Source organism: Pan paniscus, chromosome 19 (genome assembly GCF_029289425.2).
Source record: "Pan paniscus chromosome 19, NHGRI_mPanPan1-v2.0_pri, whole genome shotgun sequence".
Classification (NCBI taxonomy): Eukaryota; Metazoa; Chordata; class Mammalia; order Primates; family Hominidae; genus Pan; species Pan paniscus.
In genome coordinates this window covers 11,561,913-11,579,331 of record NC_073268.2, presented here as the reverse complement: position 1 = coordinate 11,579,331, position 17,419 = coordinate 11,561,913, and the positions used below count along the sequence as shown (strand labels likewise).

The 17,419-nt window shown below is 57.2% G+C and overlaps 1 protein-coding gene across 4 annotated transcripts in view; it reads left to right on the top strand.

Annotated features, from left to right (window-relative positions):
• The first annotated feature begins 3,924 nt into the window (after positions 1 to 3,924).
• The window catches only part of ATP2A3 (ATPase sarcoplasmic/endoplasmic reticulum Ca2+ transporting 3), a 40,890-nt gene continuing 27,395 nt past the window's right edge, over positions 3,925 to 17,419 (top strand). For 3 of the 4 annotated variants that reach the window (XM_055101089.2, XM_055101087.2, XM_055101090.2), the window contains exons 1-5: positions 3,925 to 4,226; positions 14,593 to 14,610; positions 14,874 to 14,956; positions 16,618 to 16,722; positions 16,912 to 17,050. In XM_055101089.2, the coding sequence (XP_054957064.1) occupies positions 4,109 to 4,226; positions 14,593 to 14,610; positions 14,874 to 14,956; positions 16,618 to 16,722; positions 16,912 to 17,050 (463 nt within the window). In that variant the 5' untranslated portion in view covers positions 3,925 to 4,108. Of the gene's footprint in view, positions 4,227 to 14,592; positions 14,611 to 14,641; positions 14,700 to 14,873; positions 14,957 to 16,617; positions 16,723 to 16,911; positions 17,051 to 17,419 lie in introns of those variants that run through there. The other variant, XM_057300222.2, reaches the window with a different exon arrangement.

The following is a 17,419-nucleotide window of genomic DNA, read 5'->3' as shown; positions in this document are numbered from 1 at the left end:
TGCATGTTGCATGTGTGACTGCGCAGGTTGCCTGCCCATGAAGCCAGCTCTGAATGGGGATAATAAAATCCTCCTCCAGGGTTACTGTGAGGGTTAAATGGGAGTAATTTGTGAAACAAGCTTAGCATATGGTGAATGTTCAAGTCAGTGGCTCTAATCACAGATATTTCCCTACATGGCTTAGAGGCCCCTCCCCTGGGGAGGCCTGAAGGAAATCAGGGTGCTGGGGCATGACCCTGACTCCCGCTCCATGGTCCTTTCAGCCATGGCTCTCCCCTTTAATCTCTTCTCCATACCAGCTTCTATGGGGGACTTTTCTAGCAGGCAAACCTGGCCCCATCTCTCCATTGCTTAAAAACCCTTCAGTACAAAACCCGGGACATAACATAGACAATCGAGGTTCTCAGTGTCCTAGCCCTCTCTCTAATCTACCCTCCTGGTCCTTACACTCCTGCTCCTTATGATCCAGCCACACTAAGGGATCAAATCACTATCCCTGACTTATGGCTGAGATTTCTCACCTTCAACTCAGGCTGTTTTTTTCTGCGGGCAGCACCCTCTTCTCCATGTGTCTAAATATTTGCAGAAAAGCTGGGCGTGGTGGCTTACACCTGTAATCCCAGCACTTTGGGAGCCTGAGGCAGCTGGATGAGTAGAGAAGGACTGAAAATAAAAGGAACTGTGGGTTGCCTTATCTTCACCATGCCTGGCCAACACGGTGAAACCCCATCTGTACTAAAAATACAAAAATTAGTGAGACCAGCCTGGCCAACATGGTGAAACCCCGTCTCTACTAAAAATACAAAAATTAGCTGGGCATGGGGGCAGGTGCCTGTAATCCCAACTACTTGGGAGGCTGAGGCAGGAGAATCACTTGAACCCCGAAGGCAGAGGTTGCAGTGAACCAAGATCGTGCCACTGCACTCCAGCCTGGGCGACAGAGCGAGACTCAGTCTCAAAAATAATAAAAAATAAAAATAATAAATAAATAAATAATTCCAGGGAAGACCTCTGTTTCCTCATGCCCACCCGGGCCCCCTCAGGTGAGGCGGGTAGATATACTTCTGCTAGATAGGTGGTATGTTCTGCCACCTTCTGTCTGGTGGAGGAGGTGGCAAAAGCCGTGTCTAGGTGCCAGGCATGGAGTTCTTTGTTCCTGGCAGCTGGGAGGTGGAGAATGTAGACCTGCCCTTTGGACAGCCTGCTGTGACCATGTCACTCTGGCCACCAGCTGTGTGTCTGTCCAGGTACAAAAAGGGAGCATGGCGGGGAGGGACGCGAGCCTGGGGCAGGCAGCTGGAGCGTGAAATGACTGCATGTGATTCTGTGGGAGCTGGGGGGGGCACCCAGAAGTTGTGACGGGGGCAGCCGAGCAGGGGGGCATGCTGACAGGTGTGTGAGCCTGCCAGGTGAGGGCCCCGGTTGCTGGCAACTGTTTGTCCTGCCATGGCGGTTTGAAGGTAGGGTGCGGTGGGCTGGAGAAAAGGAACATAGGCCTGGCTGCCAGAGCAAACAGTCAGGCCTTCTGGCCCTACCTTCTAGCAAATACCAACTCACAGCTGAGGGTGCGGTGGAGTGGGAGAGGCTGGGGTTAAGGTCCCTGGGGCCAGCAGAGGAGAAGTCAGACCTCAAGATGTGTGTGTTGGGTGGAGCAGGGGTTTCCCAGCGGCTTGAACGCCTAGGGCTCCCGATCTCTGGGAAATAGGGCTCTAGTGGGGAGCTGTGAGGCTCTGTCCCCAGTCAAGTCCTGGCTAACATTTTTCCTGGCAACTTAGGGATACAGTTGGGATTTTGTGGACTATAGCAGTGGGGGAGAAAGGAATAGGGTGGAAATATCTGGGGATATCGGACTTGAGATCTAAAATGTCAGGCTGAGCGGGATGCAGTGGCTTATACCTGTAATCCCAACATTTTGGGAGGCCGAAGTGGGTCGATCGCTTGAGTCCAGGAGTTTCAGACCAGCCTGAGCAACACTGGGAAACCCTGTCTCTACAAAAAAAAAAAAAAAAAAAAAAAAAAAAAAAAAACCTGGGCGTGGTGGCTCACGCCTATAATCCCAGCTACTTGGGAGGCTGAGGTGGGAGGATCGCCTGAGCCCGGGAGGCAGAGGTTGCAGTGAGCCGCGATCATGCCACTGCACTCCAGCCTCGGCGACAGAGCCAGATCCTGTCTCAAAAAAATAATAATGGGGCTGGGCGTGGTGGCTCATGCCTGTAATACCAGCACTTTGGGAGGCTGAGGTGGGTGGATCACCTGAGGTCAGGAGTTCAAGACCAGCCTGGCCAACATGGCGAAACCCTGTCTCTACAAAAAAAAAACAAAAAACAAAAAATAGCTGGGTGTGGTGGCGGGCGCCTGTAATCCCAGCTACTCGGGATGCTGAGGCAGGAGAATCTCTTGGACCTGAGAGGTGGAGGTTGCAGTGAGCTGAGATGTCGCCTTGCCACTGCACTCCGCCTGGGCAACAGAGTGAGACTACGACTCCAAGAAATTTAAAAAAAAAGAAAGAAAAAAAAGGAAAATAATAATAATAATAATGAAATCAATAAATAAAATACCAGGCTGGGAGGAGCCACAACCAGAAAACCAGCATTCCTCTAGCTCCACAGCACCAGGCTGAGACGCAGCTGATATCAGGGAATCCATCTGGATCACCCATCAAAAGCCCCAAAGCACCTTTCGGTCCAGCCAGTCCTCAGGGAGTGTCTTTGCTCAGGGAGGCACCGAGAGGCGGAGAGGAGGAGGAGCCCAGTCCTGTCCCAGGAGGAAGAGCACAGAAGCTGGGGGTGTGCATGATCTGGATAGGGGTCAGCAGCTCCAGGCCAGGCTGGAAGTTGAGGCTCTCAGGAGGGGGTGAGGGGCTGTGTTGTTGGGGCAGGGCGCAGGCAGGGCGCAGCTGGAGCTATCTGGGAAAGCTTCCTGGCTGCGGAGGCACAGAAGGGGTTTGGGGTTTGAACAGCCAGCTGTGCGGGCTCAATCCTGGCATCTCTGACCCTGTGCAGCCTTGGTGGATGGCAGAGACTGAGGCTCTAGAAGGCAGAGCCCAGCTCGTGGTGGGAGGCAGATAAGGGCTGGGGTGAGGCTGTCTGGGTCTCTCAAGCTGGAGGGAGCGGCAATCAGGTTGTTCTCTTAGCTCCTCCTTTTGGCGGGGCGAGTGGTTTCTGCCTTCCTGCGACTTCCTCCTCTGACCCGCTGCCACTTCTCCTGGCCCTCCTGGGGCGGGTGGAGCTCGGGATCGCTGAGGCGGAGGCTCATCCATCTCTCCCCTCCCTGGGCCAGGGTCAGTCCCCTGGGAGCCCTGGGCAGAGACCCCCACCCCACCCTCTCGGGCCTCTCTGGAGAGCCCCACCTTTGCTCCCTGGTTACATTTCCTGCTGGGGTGACGGTGTGAGTCTAGGGTAACGAGCCTGGTTTTCTGAACTTTCTTATGCACCGGCTCCTTGTTAAAGGTTCTGGTTATGTGAGGAATAACCCCTCGCCGGTGGGCATTGGAAAAGAATAAAGAAAGCAGAAACACCAAATAAGGAGAACATCCAGCACTTTCCTCTAGAGAAGAACCGCTTATTCAGAGGCTTTCGGGTTCCCTCTGGAGTCACTTCGCAGAATTCGAGCTGGGAAGCAGGACGCCCCGGGCCCAGGAGAGCCCAGAGGAGGCGACGCGCAGCCCACAGCCGGGTGCTGCGCAGACCGCCCCAGCTCTCGGCCAGATCCCACCCCTAGCAGCTCCGCGGACCGGGACTGAGGACCCCCGGGCCACGCGCCCCCGGCTCCCGACAGGCCCAGCACGCGCCCCGCCGGCGGTCTCAGTTTCCCCTCTGCAGAATGGGCGGGGGACCCAGGCGGTGCGCCCCGGGGCGCGGAGGGCGGCCGGAAGGGGTGTGATGGGGGGCGGGCCCCGCGCCGCCCCGCCCCGGGGAGGGAGTCCCGGGCGCAGCATCCTGGCGCGGGCCGGGGCCGCCGCCGCCACTGCCGTCGGGGAAGGTCCCAGCACGGACATGGCCTCGCGCGGCGCCCGCCCGGGCCCGAGTCCCCCTCGCCCCGCTTTGTAGCCCCCCGGCGGAGAGGCGGCCTCGACGGTGCGGACGGCGCAGACGGCCGGGCGGGCGGCATGGAGGCGGCGCACCTGCTCCCGGCCGCCGACGTGCTGCGCCACTTCTCGGTGACAGCCGAGGGCGGCCTGAGCCCGGCGCAGGTGACCGGCGCGCGGGAGCGCTACGGCCCCAACGGTGAGCGCGCGGGCCGGGCCGGGGAGCGGGGGCCGCGCGCGCCGCAGTCTCAGTTTCCCCTCCTGCCTCCCCACCCGGCTCTGGGCGGGCAGGAAGCGAGGGCTCCAGAAACCTCTTCGGATGCTCCTGGGGCACCCGGCGGGGCTGCGCGGCCACCTTCGCCGGCGCGGGGGCTGGGGGCTGGGGGCTGGGAGCGGGTTCCAGCTGGGGAGACCGGACGCCTGGCACCCTCTGCGCGGTCCTCCCGGACTTCCCACCTCCACTCCGGCCCCGTCCACCCTGGAAGCGTTATTCCACCCCATCCTGGACCGTATTCCACCCCAACGCCGCGCCGCTCCCGCTGGCATCGTGCAGGTGCAGCGCAGACACCGGCGGGCGAGGGACGGCCGGAGACTCAGGCTCGGCCTCCCAGCTGGCCTCAGGGTCTCCCCTGAGGGCTCCAGAAAACGCCCAGGAAGGTGCCGCTTATCAGCTAGCAGCCTTGGGGCCCCCACCCCCACCCCAGGTCTTCCTCTTTCTGCAACCCGAAGCGGATGTGGCTGGCGGAGTCGGTGGGGGCTTTGAACTGCTGAGGCGGGAGACCCACCTTCCTGGGGTGGCGGAGTCAAGGCCTCAGGGAACTGCCAGGGAGGCCTTTCCCATCCCTGGGGAGGGAGGGAGGGAGGCTTCACGCCTTGCTGTTCGGGTGGAGGGGTATCATTTCATCCTCACCTCCTTCAAAGGAGTGTGGGATTCTTGCTCCTGCCAAAAGGCACATTGAGTGCCACCGGGTACTGTCCAGATGTGGCCTGGCACCTTGGAGGTCTCATGAGGGTGGAAAATACAGAGGTGCCCTCCCCACATCCCTTCCAGGCAGGACCTGCCACCCCCTTGCTCATGCCCGCAGCATCGGGCAGAGTGTGAGGGATCCCAGGAGAAATACCCTCACCATCTCCAGAGGGCAGCCTGGGTCTGCATCCTTTGGGGACTTGGAGCCTTGCCCTTTTGGGGTTCCCAGCCAGCCAGAGGGGAAGGTATTCTAGCCCTGGGATCCTACTACTCAGGGCTAGCTTGAAAATTAGGAAGAGGTGTCAGAAAAGGACTTTTGGGTTTTGTATTGGTTTATGAAAACCACCTCTTATATAAATATTATCTTTCTGGAGCAGAAATCCTTTTTCAAAAAAATTAGTTGCTATATTTAGTTGAGCTGTGGGAGGAACTGGGGAGATAAATATTATTTAATATCCCCCATTAGTGACTTGGCAGGGAGGTTGTGCTTTGCTGCAGGAGAGCTGGGCAGCATGGGCTGCCTCTGACCCTGGGGTGGGCTGGGGGCGAGGGCCGGCGCAGGCAGGTCTGCGGTCCCACTGCCTCTTTTGTGCTGCTATAGCCTCCAGCTTGGGAATCCTGATTCCCGAGGGAAACTGGAGACGCAGCCCTTGGCCTGTCCCTGGAATCACACAAATACTGCTTCTGTATGACCCTAGCCAAGGTCTGTCTTCATTCTGATATCATGTCTTCATTGGTCCAGCGGAGGAGGAACTGACTGGGAGGGAGGGAGCCCCAGCCTTCCCCACCTGTTATTTGGTTAGATGAGATCCTTGGGGTGCCCTGGCCACCGCACACCTGTGTGAACCAATGGGGAAGGCTGTGGGCTTGGCGTGGTGTGTAGGTCCACAGAGGGTGGATGTGTGTTGGGGTGTGATGGGAAAAGTTGGGGAGGGATATTGCTGGGCTCCCCTGGATCCTCTGGGCATTGATAGTATTAATAATAAAAGCTGATGTTCACTGAGCACTTACTATGTGCCAGGTTCTATTCTCAGCATTTTTCATCTGTTGTCTCATTTCTTCCCCAAAACAACTCCATAAGGGAAGGACTGTTGTCATCCCCATTTTATACAGCAGGAAACGGAGGCACCCAGAGGTTAAACCACTTGCCCGAGGTCACATAGTAGGTGGTGGAGCTGGCACTGGTTACCTGCTCCTCTCTGGGCCTCAGTTTCCCCATCTGTACAAGACAGTCACAGGTTCTGCAGGATGCAGAACGCTGGTGTGGACGCCTGTGCTAGGAGTTTGGGTCAGCCGGCAGTAGCTTTTTCAGCTTTGCCTCCAGCCTCCTCGGGTCCCTAGAGGGCTCTTCTCTCAGATCACTGATTGGGGCTGGGGGCATTCCAGGGCTCTAGAAGTCATTAGGTGAGCGGAGGGGAGCCAGCCGTTCCTTCCTGCCTCAGGCTTGCCATGGCTTGAGGAGGAGGTGCAGATGTCCCTAACACAGCCGCTGGGGTGGGGCTGATGAGGCTTTGAACCCTAGCCCTGCCCTTCATAGCTGTGCGATGCTGGACCAGCCTCTTTGCCTCTCTGTGCCTCGGTTTCTTCACCATAAGCGAGGCTGCCATAGAACCCATCTCCCAGGGTTGTTTGTGAGTCTTTAGTGAGGTCACAGACACCAAGTCATCCTTCCTTGTCACAGAAGAGGCTGGGGCGGGCTCCTGGCCACAAGCTGGGTGGCAGGGTGGGTCAGGCCTGAGGGCAGAAGGGACACCCCAGAGACGTGTGTTCTCCCCACCCCAGGAGTCTGTGCACCTGCAAGGTCGTTATTGTTGGAAACCACAAGGAAGTCATTTGCTTAAGTCCTGAAGCTTGCAAATTCTGCCAGGGGAGGGAGGCAGCGGCTGGGCATCCCACCCCCACCTTCCCACCCTCCTCCCTCACTGCACACAGACACTTCAGAGCTGGGGAGCCTCAGCAGCGCAGTCAGTGAGCACGCTAGCCAGGTACCCCCTCCACTCACACATAAAACCCCATCCGCCCTAACCCCCAACAGGGAGTGAGTGGGGAGGCTCCTGGCCCCAGCACCTCCTGTGAGCCCACCTTTGCAGGTGCCAGAGGTACCCAGAGTTCAGCTTCCTTGGGGGGCTTTTACTTGTACATCTTTTTTATTTTTGAATAAAAATGTGCACAGTGCAACATTCAAGGGGTTCAAAAGGTATACAGTAAATTCTCCGCCCCGTCCCCAGCCACCCATTCCCAGTCCTCCCAATATCTTGTGTCTTCTTCCCAAGACAGTCCATGCATATACACATCTGGAGCTGTGATCTTGTGATCTTTTCCCACACGGAAGCAGGAGGAGGATAAGTGCTCTTTGTCCCTGCTTTGACCTTGACGGTCATTCTTGGAGCCGGTGCCAGGAGGAGCACGGTGGGGCTTCCTAGTGGCTGCGTGGGATTTTGGCGTGCGGCTTTTCTCTGACTTCTGGTGGACGCTTGTGTTGTTGGCAGCCTCTGCTATGACACGCAGTATTGCAGAGTATCCTTGTTGCCACATCATGTCACGCACTTGTGAATATCACTGAAGGACGCATTCCTGGGGGTGGAACTGTGAGGTCTAAGTGGGTGTCTATTTTCAGTGTCGTCAGCTGTCACTAAACTTCTCTGTGCAGTGGTGCCGACTGAGCGGCTCGTTCTCCGCTGCCTCGCCAGCACAGGGTGGGATCAGACGGTTTGATCTGTGCCAGTCAGGTGGAAGAGTCCTCTCGTAGGTTTGCTTGGCATCTTTCTGTTTAAAGTCACATTGGGTGTCTTTTCATATGTTAAGGAGCCACCAAATGGGCTGCCCATCTCCTCTGCTGGACTGGAGCCAAGGCAAGAGACCTGGCTGTGTTGGGCATGTCCTTTCTGTAGCTAAAGTCCCTGGAGACCCCAGTGACCTGAGAGTCGGGCAGATCCCAGGAGGTCTTCTGGGGTGGTCTCTGTTCAAGGGAGCTGGCAGGCCGGGCAGAAGCCTGCCCTCCCGGGCCACGCGCAGCCCATGTGCAGTGAGTGCCTTGGCCCCAGGGCTGCCAGGTGGGATGAGTGGTCCAGATTTAGACTCCTGCCAGCGGCGTCTTGGCTCTGGCCCTATTTGATGCCCTCAAATAAGTTCCAGGCCGTAGCTGGTGCTGAAACTCGGGCGACCCATATGTGTAGCCCACGGAAACCAGGCCAAGAGGAACGGAGTGTGTCAGGAAGAGGGGGCCATCTGAGTGGCCCTGCTTGCTGGGTGGCATTGGGCAGACTTGGCCCTCCCTGGACCTGCTGCTCCTCAGGATAGCAGGGATGGGACCCTGGCATCCCCTAAGGGCCTTGCGGGATCTGAGAGGGTGTGGTTTGCCCGCAGCCCTTTGGAAGCTCAATGTCTTTCAGGCTTCACCCTAGTTTTCACTCCCACTGGCCCCTGCTGGGCAGCCGAAGCCCCCCAGGAGCAGCATCAGGCCTGCCCAGCTGGGCCCCCTCACCCTCTTGCACCCTAAGGCAGGGCCTGTATTTTCCCATAGCACAGTCGGACGAAGAGATGTTGAGCAAACCCTTCATCTCCAGCTCCGGATAAGCCAGGGGTGCTGCAGGCCCCTCTGCAGAGCGGAGAGCTACTTCCAAGGCCCTGCAGTAGCCCCCGCAGAGCAAGGTCAGGTGTCCACTCTAGGTGGACCCCGGAGACACAGGCAGGGCCAGGTGGGCTGGGCGGGCCTTGCCCAGCCAGGGCCTCTTCCTGACTCTGCAAGTGACGATTTAATTGCTCTGTAAATTTACCTTTGAGGAAGACCTGGGTGAGTGCTTGCCTCTCCCGGCTGGAACTGACATTTAGAAGCTGAAATACCAGTTTCCAATGAAGGAAGGAGTAGAGGGGGGATGAGGGGAGCAGGTGGTGTGGAGCCTGGGGGCAGCCCAGGGGCATCGCCTACCCCACTTCTCCCTGGCTCTGGACTGTGGGCTCAGGGCCCTGGCCCACACCACGGAGCAACAGAGTAAACAATGACTGTAAGGACTCAGCATAAACACAGGGATGACTCAGCCCCGCCCCACCCTGGAAGTGTTCCAGTGTGGTGGGGGGACCCTAATACTGACGACTGGTCAGAGAAGGGCACAGCGATGAGGTAGGGGAGGGGCTTTCAGAGAAGGCTTCCTGGAAAGGGGGTTTAGATGAGGAGATAGGATTTTGCTGCGCACAGAAGGAATGGCACAAGCAAAATGCTGGAGGAGGAAGGCCGGGCGTGGCGGCTGGCATCTTGGCATCTCGGCACCTTGGGAGGCCGAGGTGGGTGGATCACTTGAGGTCAGGAGTTCGAAACCAGCCTGGCCAACATGGCGAAACCTCATCTCTACTAAAAAATAAAAATAAAAAATTAGCCAGGCATGGTGGCAGGCGCCTGTAATCCCAGCTATTTGGGAGGCTGAGGCAGGAGAATCGCTTGAACCCAGGAGGCAGAGGTTGCAGTGAACCAAGATCGCACCACCACACTCCAGCCTGGGCAACAGAATGAGACTCCATCTGAAAAAAAAATATATATATATGTATATATTTTATATATATATTATATATATATTATATATATTTTATATATATTATATATATATTTTATATATATATATAAATGAGGAGAAGGTTTTGCAAAACGGGATTATCAACACATCACGCTGGACCCCATAATTTTGTACAATTATGATTTGTCAGTTACAAATACACTAAAAAGCAGGGGTGGCAATCCTGAGGCTTGGCTAACAGAGGGACAGATGTGCATTCGGGATACAGACATGATCCTAGAAGGGCAGGTGGGGACAGATCCAGGAAGGCCCTGAAGCCCGTGCTAAAGTTGGTCTTTATTCTGTAGGCCAAGGACAGCCACCGAAGCTCTGTGAACAGGACAGAGGCAGGGTCAGTCATCCGTCACATATGTTTACTGAGCACCTGCTATGCTCCAGGAGCTGCTCTGGGTGCTGGAGACGCTGCGCTTAACAAAGTCCTGCTGCCCTAGAGCTTATATTCTAGCAAGTGATTCTGGCTGGAGCGTGTTCACTGTGTGCTACGTATTCCAAGTGCTTTATGCATGCCGTTCAATCTTCCAGCATCCCTGTGAGGTACTTACATTTATCACCCTCTTTTTGCAGATGGAGAAACAGACACAGGGGATTAGGTAACTGGCCTGTGGCCACAGAAGTACCGTGAGATAGAGCAGGATTTGAACTTGAGCCCTCTGGACCAGATTCCTTGCTCTAAGCCACGAAGCTTCTCTGATCACCTCCCTCTTTTCCCAGGACTGCAGGCTGACTCCCAGGCCTGCACGCTGGGCCTCCGTGAACACAGGCCCTCTTAGTCTGGCAACATGAGCCTGGCAGGGGTCACCGTGGCGGAGGCTCAGATAAGAATAGTGGCCAGCCCCACTGTGGCTCTCAGAGAGAGCGGCACCTCCTGGTCCTGTCTCTGCCCCCTGCAGCCCAGAGGATGGCACTGAGAGTGGGCAGAGCCAGGGCACTCTCTCATCTAACAGATAGGACATCTGGCACTGCCAGAGGCCCAAGGCCGCCATTTCAAGGGGAACTGTCTCAGCCCCCAACATGCAACCTGGGAGAGAGCAAGGAAGGAGGCAGCATCTTCCAGGAATGCCTGGAGTGGGGGATCTCCCAGCCCTGGGCTCCCTCCATCACCCTGGGGCTCATTCACGCGAGGGGAGAGTTGGGTCCTTCAGGGTTGCCTTTAGAAGTGGACCAGGCCTGAGCAGGCACAGCCTCGTAAACCCCTAAAACACCATCAGTGAGGCCAGCAGGGCCTTTGGGACAGGAGGATTTGGGCTGTGGGCTCTCTACAGAGGGGCACACCGACTGAAGGGATGGGGACATCCAGCCCAACAGTCAGGACATGGGACACCAAGGGTTTTCAGATGAGCTTGGGTGAGCGGTAAAGAGAGTGGAGGAGGGAAGGCAGGACAGCCTAAGGGTTAGCACCGGAGGCCCACAGCAGGGGGTCGAGAACCAGACTGCCTGAGCTCAAAACCCTTCCCTGTCTCCCCCGCTGTGTGACGGTGAACTAGTCACTCAACCTCTCTGTTGTGTACTCTGTAAAATGGGCATAACAATGGCATCCTCCTTCCCAGCTTGTTTGAGGATCATGAGAATAAGGCACACAAGGAGTTAGCAGGGTGTCTGGCACACACCACCAGCTGCTGCTGCTATGACCTCCGCTAAGCACCTCACGTGCTCGGTCCCCAGCGTCTTCCCATTTGTTCTCTGGAGATAATGCGGTAAGGCACCTGGTACATTGCTTGGCAGGTGCTTGGTAAATGTGACTCTTAACAGTAATGATGATGACGATCATCACAGCAGGCCTTCAAGGTGGGTGTGGGTACCCCACCTCCCAAATGAGGCTCAAGGCCCCACAAGGAGCCGGCTGTGTGGGCAGGACCAGAGCTGTGCTCAGCGGCAGGTCAGGCCTCCCCAGGTGGGCGGGGTGAGAGGGGAGCTTTGCGGAGGAAGCCAGGTCAGGGCGGAGGGGGCTATCAGTCAGGTTCAGCTTGGATACTGCAGCAATCGCCTCCGAATCTCTCTTGGCACCTTAAAGGACCAGAGACTCATTTCTCACTCCTGCTGAGTGCTGGCAGCAGGCCGGTCCCCGGGGGCTCTGTGCCTTCCTCATTCTGTGACTCAGGTCGATGGAGCAGACACCATCTCACAGGCTGCTGGCTGCTGTAGGAGAGAGTGTCAAAGAGCTCCAGCCGCTTGGCTGTTTACATTTAAATGCATGAAAATTAAAGTAAAATTCGAAATTAGTCACAGTCCAGGGGCTCGCCAGCTGCATGTGGCTAGTGGCTGCGGTCCTGGCCAGCACAGACGGAGGATACTTCTGCTCTCACAGAACATTCTACTGGACAGTGACCTCCTAGAAAGTCCCCCACCAAAAGTCAATGCTCCAACCTGGCACAAATACACATCCTTCTTCTCAAAACTCACACGGGGGCCGGGAAGTGCCCTCCTACTATGTGCCCACAAGGTGGGGGAGAACCAGAAATATTTGGGGAACAACATAATGAGCACCAAAGACTGGATCCTGGGTCAGGGTGGGTCAGAGAGCAGAAGGGGAGATGATCCAGGTGGACAGGTAGAGAAAAGAGAACTGAGCCGGGCACGGTGGCTCACACTTCTAATCCCAGCACTTTGGGAGGCCGAGGTGGGTGGATCACCTGAGGTCAGGAGTTCGAGACCAGCCTGGCCAACATGGTGAAACCACGCCTCTACTGAAAATACAAAAATTAGCTGGGCGTGGTGGCAGGCACCAGTAATTCCAGCTACCCAGGAGGCTGAGGCAGGAGAATCGCTTGAACCTGGGAGGCGGAGGTTGAAGTGAGCCAAGATCACGCCACTGCGCTCCAGCCTGGGCGACAGAGCAAGACTCCATCTCAAAAAAAATAAAATAAAATAAAATAAGAGAAAGGAGAACTTGAGAGACCAGCCGGGGCAGGCAGGAGGCATCGTGGGGACCTTTGTGGGGAAGTCCAGGACTGGAGCTGGCACGTGTACCCCACGACACGCTTCCCAAACCCAGGCCTCGCCCTTGCCCAGAATAAAGAAAGGTGAGGGTTACAGGCACCCCCCGGGTAGAGCCCAGCACAAGCCCACCCATGCACACCATGAGGTTAGCGCTGTCCTGATTCGAGGCTGGGGCATGGCTGGGGTGACCTCGAAAGCACACTGCTCCATTGGAGAATTGGCCCAGAAACCAGGCCTGGCCCTCCCCCCGCCTTTCCTGTTCGCCTCAGCTAAATAGATCAGAAGGAAAAAGTCTGTTTGATTTTAATCTCGACGCAGGACACTGGAGATTACATTTTCCACGGAAAATGTCAGCCACTGCCGAAAATAGGACTTTGGAGAAAATGCTAGAAAGTGTATTTTTAGGCTATATATTTTCCTCCTGGATTCCTGCAGTCCAGTGGGCTGCTTGATACTCCCCAGGGTTCAGCTGCCAGGTGCAGACCCCAAAGCTTCCAAACAGGTGGTCCAGGGAGAGGGCTCCAGTAGGAAAAAAAAATGCCTGTAGGGCCAAAAACAGGTGGACCAATGCAAGGACCTGTTTCCAGTGTCAGGAAGGAGGAGGTGGAAGAGAGCCAGCCAGGGCCGGGGCCTCAGATTCCGCATGGCTAACGAGCTTCGGGGAGATGCCACAGATGTCCGGAGACTGTCCTTTGCGTGGCAAGGGACAAGAGGAGGCAGGGCTCAGTTAGACTGCGGCCTGGGAAGGGGGAGCTTCTCCAAGCCCACCCTGCAGAGCCCGGCTCCCGCCCCTCTCATCCCCACACAGACCCACTCACTCACTGTGTGGCCTTGCCCAAGCCACACAGCCACCCTGATCCTCCGTGCCCGGGTCTGTGAAGCAGGGCAGGAACTCCCCGCCGCCTGCCTGCCCTTTAGGCTGTAGGAATGATTCAACCACTTCAGGGGCCCGAGGCACCTCTGCCTGATACAAAAGGTGCTTCAGGAAATGTTGGAGATAAAAATCAGCACCTAGGCCTGGGCGGTGGCTCACGCCTGTAATCCCAGCACTTTGGGAGGCCGAGGCGGGCAGATCACAAGGTCAGGAGTTCGAGACCACCCTGGCCAACATAGTGAAACCCCATTTCTACTAAAAATACAAAAATCAGCCGGGCGTGGTGCCGCGTGCCTGTAATCCCAGCTACTCGGGAGGCTAAGGCAGGAGAATCGCTTGAACCCGGGAGGTGGAGGTTGCAGTGAGCCAAGATTGCGCCACTGCACTCTGGCCTGGGCGACAGAGCGAGACTCTCTTAAAAAAAAAAAAAAATCAGCCCCTCAAGTGAGGTGGGTGCTGTTAGAGTTTGGAAACAGTGTTCTTCACCATGTTGTGTGGGGGGCGACTGGGTATGTGGGGCGGGGCTGGGGGGTCTTCACTGAGCTCGATGGAGTGCAGGGCCTGGGGGGGACTGCACCATGGGAGGGATCCTCACTGCGGGGTGCTGGCTGCTGGGGTCCTGTCCAGGGGAGCCCCGCTGTGCGGTGGGGCCCAGCAGGCCGGCCCAGCTGCAGACCTTGTCCAGCTGGTCCCAGGGGAGCAGGGATGTTAGAGGCCGGGTGAGCGGAAGGCGCCTGAGCTGGTGTTCTCCATTTGAGGGAGGGGCTGCCTTGCTGTGGGGGTGGCAGAGACTCAACAGGACTCTGCGGCCGTCTAAGGAAGGGCTATGCGGGGAGCCGTGAGAACAGCCCACTCTCCGTGTGACCTGGGTGGGAGAAGTGTCTGTTTTCTAGGCCTCAGTTTCCCTTCTGTGAATTGGGGCAGGGAGGGGCTGGACTGGAGGGGCTGGAAGGACCCTCTTGGCTCCGTACTCATCCCACGATGAGCCAAGTCACCCTAGATCTTCCTCAGTCTGAGTGGGGGGAAGGTAGAGGGGTGGAAGCATTTGGGCTCAAACCATTTATCCTGTGGCCTCAGAGAGCCCTGGGGATACATCCAGTCCGTGGTGGGGGTCTGGGCGGGCACGGTGGGGAGGCACTGCCAGACTCCCCCGAGGCCCCTGCGTGACCCACTCCTCTCTTGTCTCCTCATGGCTCCCGTGGCTGCCTGGATCCTGCAGAGCTCCCGAGTGAGGAAGGTGAGGCTGGCACCGGCAGGGACCTCTCGGCTGTGGGCAGCATCCCTGGGTCGTTCTCTGTCAGGTCATGACTTCCTTCTCCCCGCTGAGTAAGGCCTTGCTGAGCTCCCCAGGATCACCCACCTGAGCCTCTCAGCGACCTGGGTTCTCCCTCTTCTGAGTGCAGAGAGGGAATGGGCCGGGAGGTCTCCGGGGCCATCCCAGCTCTGAGTGGGCAGGGTCAGTGGTGGGGGCCCAGCCTCACGCATGACCCCCGTTCCCAGGGAAGTCCCTGTGGGAGCTGGTGCTGGAACAGTTTGAGGACCTCCTGGTGCGCATCCTGCTGCTGGCTGCCCTTGTCTCCTTTGTAAGTAGGGCCCTGCCAGCTATCCCGTGGTAGTGGGGAGCCCTGGAGGGAGAGCCAGGCTGGGCAGTGCTCCGAGGTCCTGGAGCCTGGGCCTGTCCTCCATACCCTGGGCCTGCGCCCTGGCCTTCCCTGGCCCTGCCCTGCTCAGACTTCAGCTTCCCTTGCCTGAACCCTCATGGCCCCTACACTGGGTCCCCGGCTCCCACCTGACCCCTCCAATCCATCTTATCCTCTGGCTCTCAGCGAGTTCCCCAACTCACATCTGCCCCCCGCCCCGCCCTGCTGTAGCCTAGGGTTTCTCTGCCTCAGCCCTACTGATAGTTTAGACCAGATCATCCTTTGTCAGGGTTGGGGTGGGGGCTTTCCACTGTAGGATGTTCAGCAGCATACCTGGACTCTACCCACAAGATGCCAGTAGCACCTCCCAGGGATGACCATCAAAAATGTCTTTAGACAGCCGGGCCTGACAGCTCATGATTGAAATCCCAGCACTGTGGGAGGCCAAGGCAATAAAATCGCTTGAGCCCAGGAGTTTGAGACCAGCATGGGCAACATAGGGAGACCCTGTCTCTACAAAAAATACAAAAACATTAGCCGAGTGTGGTGGTGCAGGCCTATAGTCCCAGCCACTCTGGAGGCTGAGGCAGGAGAATTGCTTGGGCCCAGGAGGACGGAGCTGCAGTGAGCCGTGATCACACCACTGCATTCCAGCCTGGGCAACAAAGCAAGACCCTGTCTCAAAAAAATTAAAAATGTCTTCGGACATTGCCAAATGCCCCTGGGGGGCACCTTGCCCCTGGCTGAGTGCTGCTGCCGGAGCCCCTTCCGTGGATCCCATTGTCCCCCACATGGACTTTGGGGTCTGAACCTCTTGCAGCCTCCTCTTGGCTGCTGCTTCTCCTTGCTCTTCCTCCATTCCCACTGATGCTCCCCTGGCTAATGGGCTTTGGATGCGTGCATCAGAATCACCTGGGCTTGGCTGGGCACAGTGGCGCATGACTGTAATCCTAGCACTTTGGCAGGCCGAGGCGGGTGAGCTCAGGAGTTCAGCCTGGGCAACGTGGTAAAACCCCGTCTCTACTAAAATACAAAAAATTAGCCAGGCGTGGTGGTGCACGCCTGTAATCCCATCTACCCGGGAGGCTGAGGCATGAGAATTGCTTGAACCTGGGAGGCAAAGGTTGCAGTGAGCCAAGATCCAGCCACTGCACTCCAGCCTGGGCAACAGAGCAAGACTCTGTCTCAAAAGAATCCATAGGCTTGCTGACACACAGGTGACTGGGCCCCACCCCAGAATTTACGACTCAGGAGGTCTGGGAGGGACCCCAAGATCAACATTTCTTACAAGTTCCCAGCCGCTGCTGCTGCTGGTCTGGGGACCATACTGAGATGCTCTGCTCCAGGCAGACAGTAAGGCCTCGGTGGGCAGCCATCCAACTGCCCCACAGCCTTGAAGGTTGGCCTGGGTGGGGTGGTCACTCCTGTGGGGTGGGCACCCTGTGCCAAGGCCTTCTCGGAGGAGTGGCCCTCTCCAAGCCAAGAGCTCCCCAGTGCTATCTCCCCAAAGCAGGGAAGCAAGCAGGAGATCCGGGGTGCCAAGGAAAAGGAGAGCAGATCTCGGCCCGCAGCAGGGCCTGAGCTCACCAGCTGTGATCCTGCAGGTCCTGGCCTGGTTCGAGGAGGGCGAGGAGACCACGACCGCCTTCATGGAGCCCCTGGTCATCATGCTGATCCTCGTGGCCAACGCCATTGTGGGCGTGTGGCAGGTGGGAGGCACTGGGGGTGGGACCGGGCGGGGGGTTCTCCCAGCCACTAGGAGTGCCCTCCACCTGGTGCTGGCGTCCTGCAGACTCTCCTGCTTCCACCTCCATCCCAGGCCCCAGAGGAGTCACTCCAAGGGGGTGGTCTGCGGGGGGCAGCAGGGACAGACTGCCTGCCGGCCTTCTATTCTGCAGGAACGCAACGCCGAGAGTGCCATCGAGGCCCTGAAGGAGTATGAGCCTGAGATGGGCAAGGTGATCCGCTCGGACCGCAAGGGCGTGCAGAGGATCCGTGCCCGGGACATCGTCCCAGGAGACATTGTAGAAGTGGCAGGTATGCTGGGGCCTCCTCCTTTTATTTTATTTTATTTATTTATTTTATTTATTTATTTATTTATTTATTTATTTATTTATTTTTTGAGACGGAGTCCTGCTCTGTTGCCCAGACTGGAGTGCAGTGGCGCAATCTCGGCTCACTGCAACCTCCTGCCTCCCAGGTTCAAGCAATCCTCCTGTCTCAGCCTTCTGTAGGGGCCTCCTCCTTTTATTATGTGGGCCTGGGAGCCCCATCCCTCTCTGTGCCTCCGTCATTCCAGCTGTATATACAGAGGGAGTGGCTGTCGGATCCCTCCAAAGCCCTTTGGCCAAAACCCCGTTGGACAGATGAGACTGTGGGCCAGAGGGGCAGGGGTCCACCAGAGCG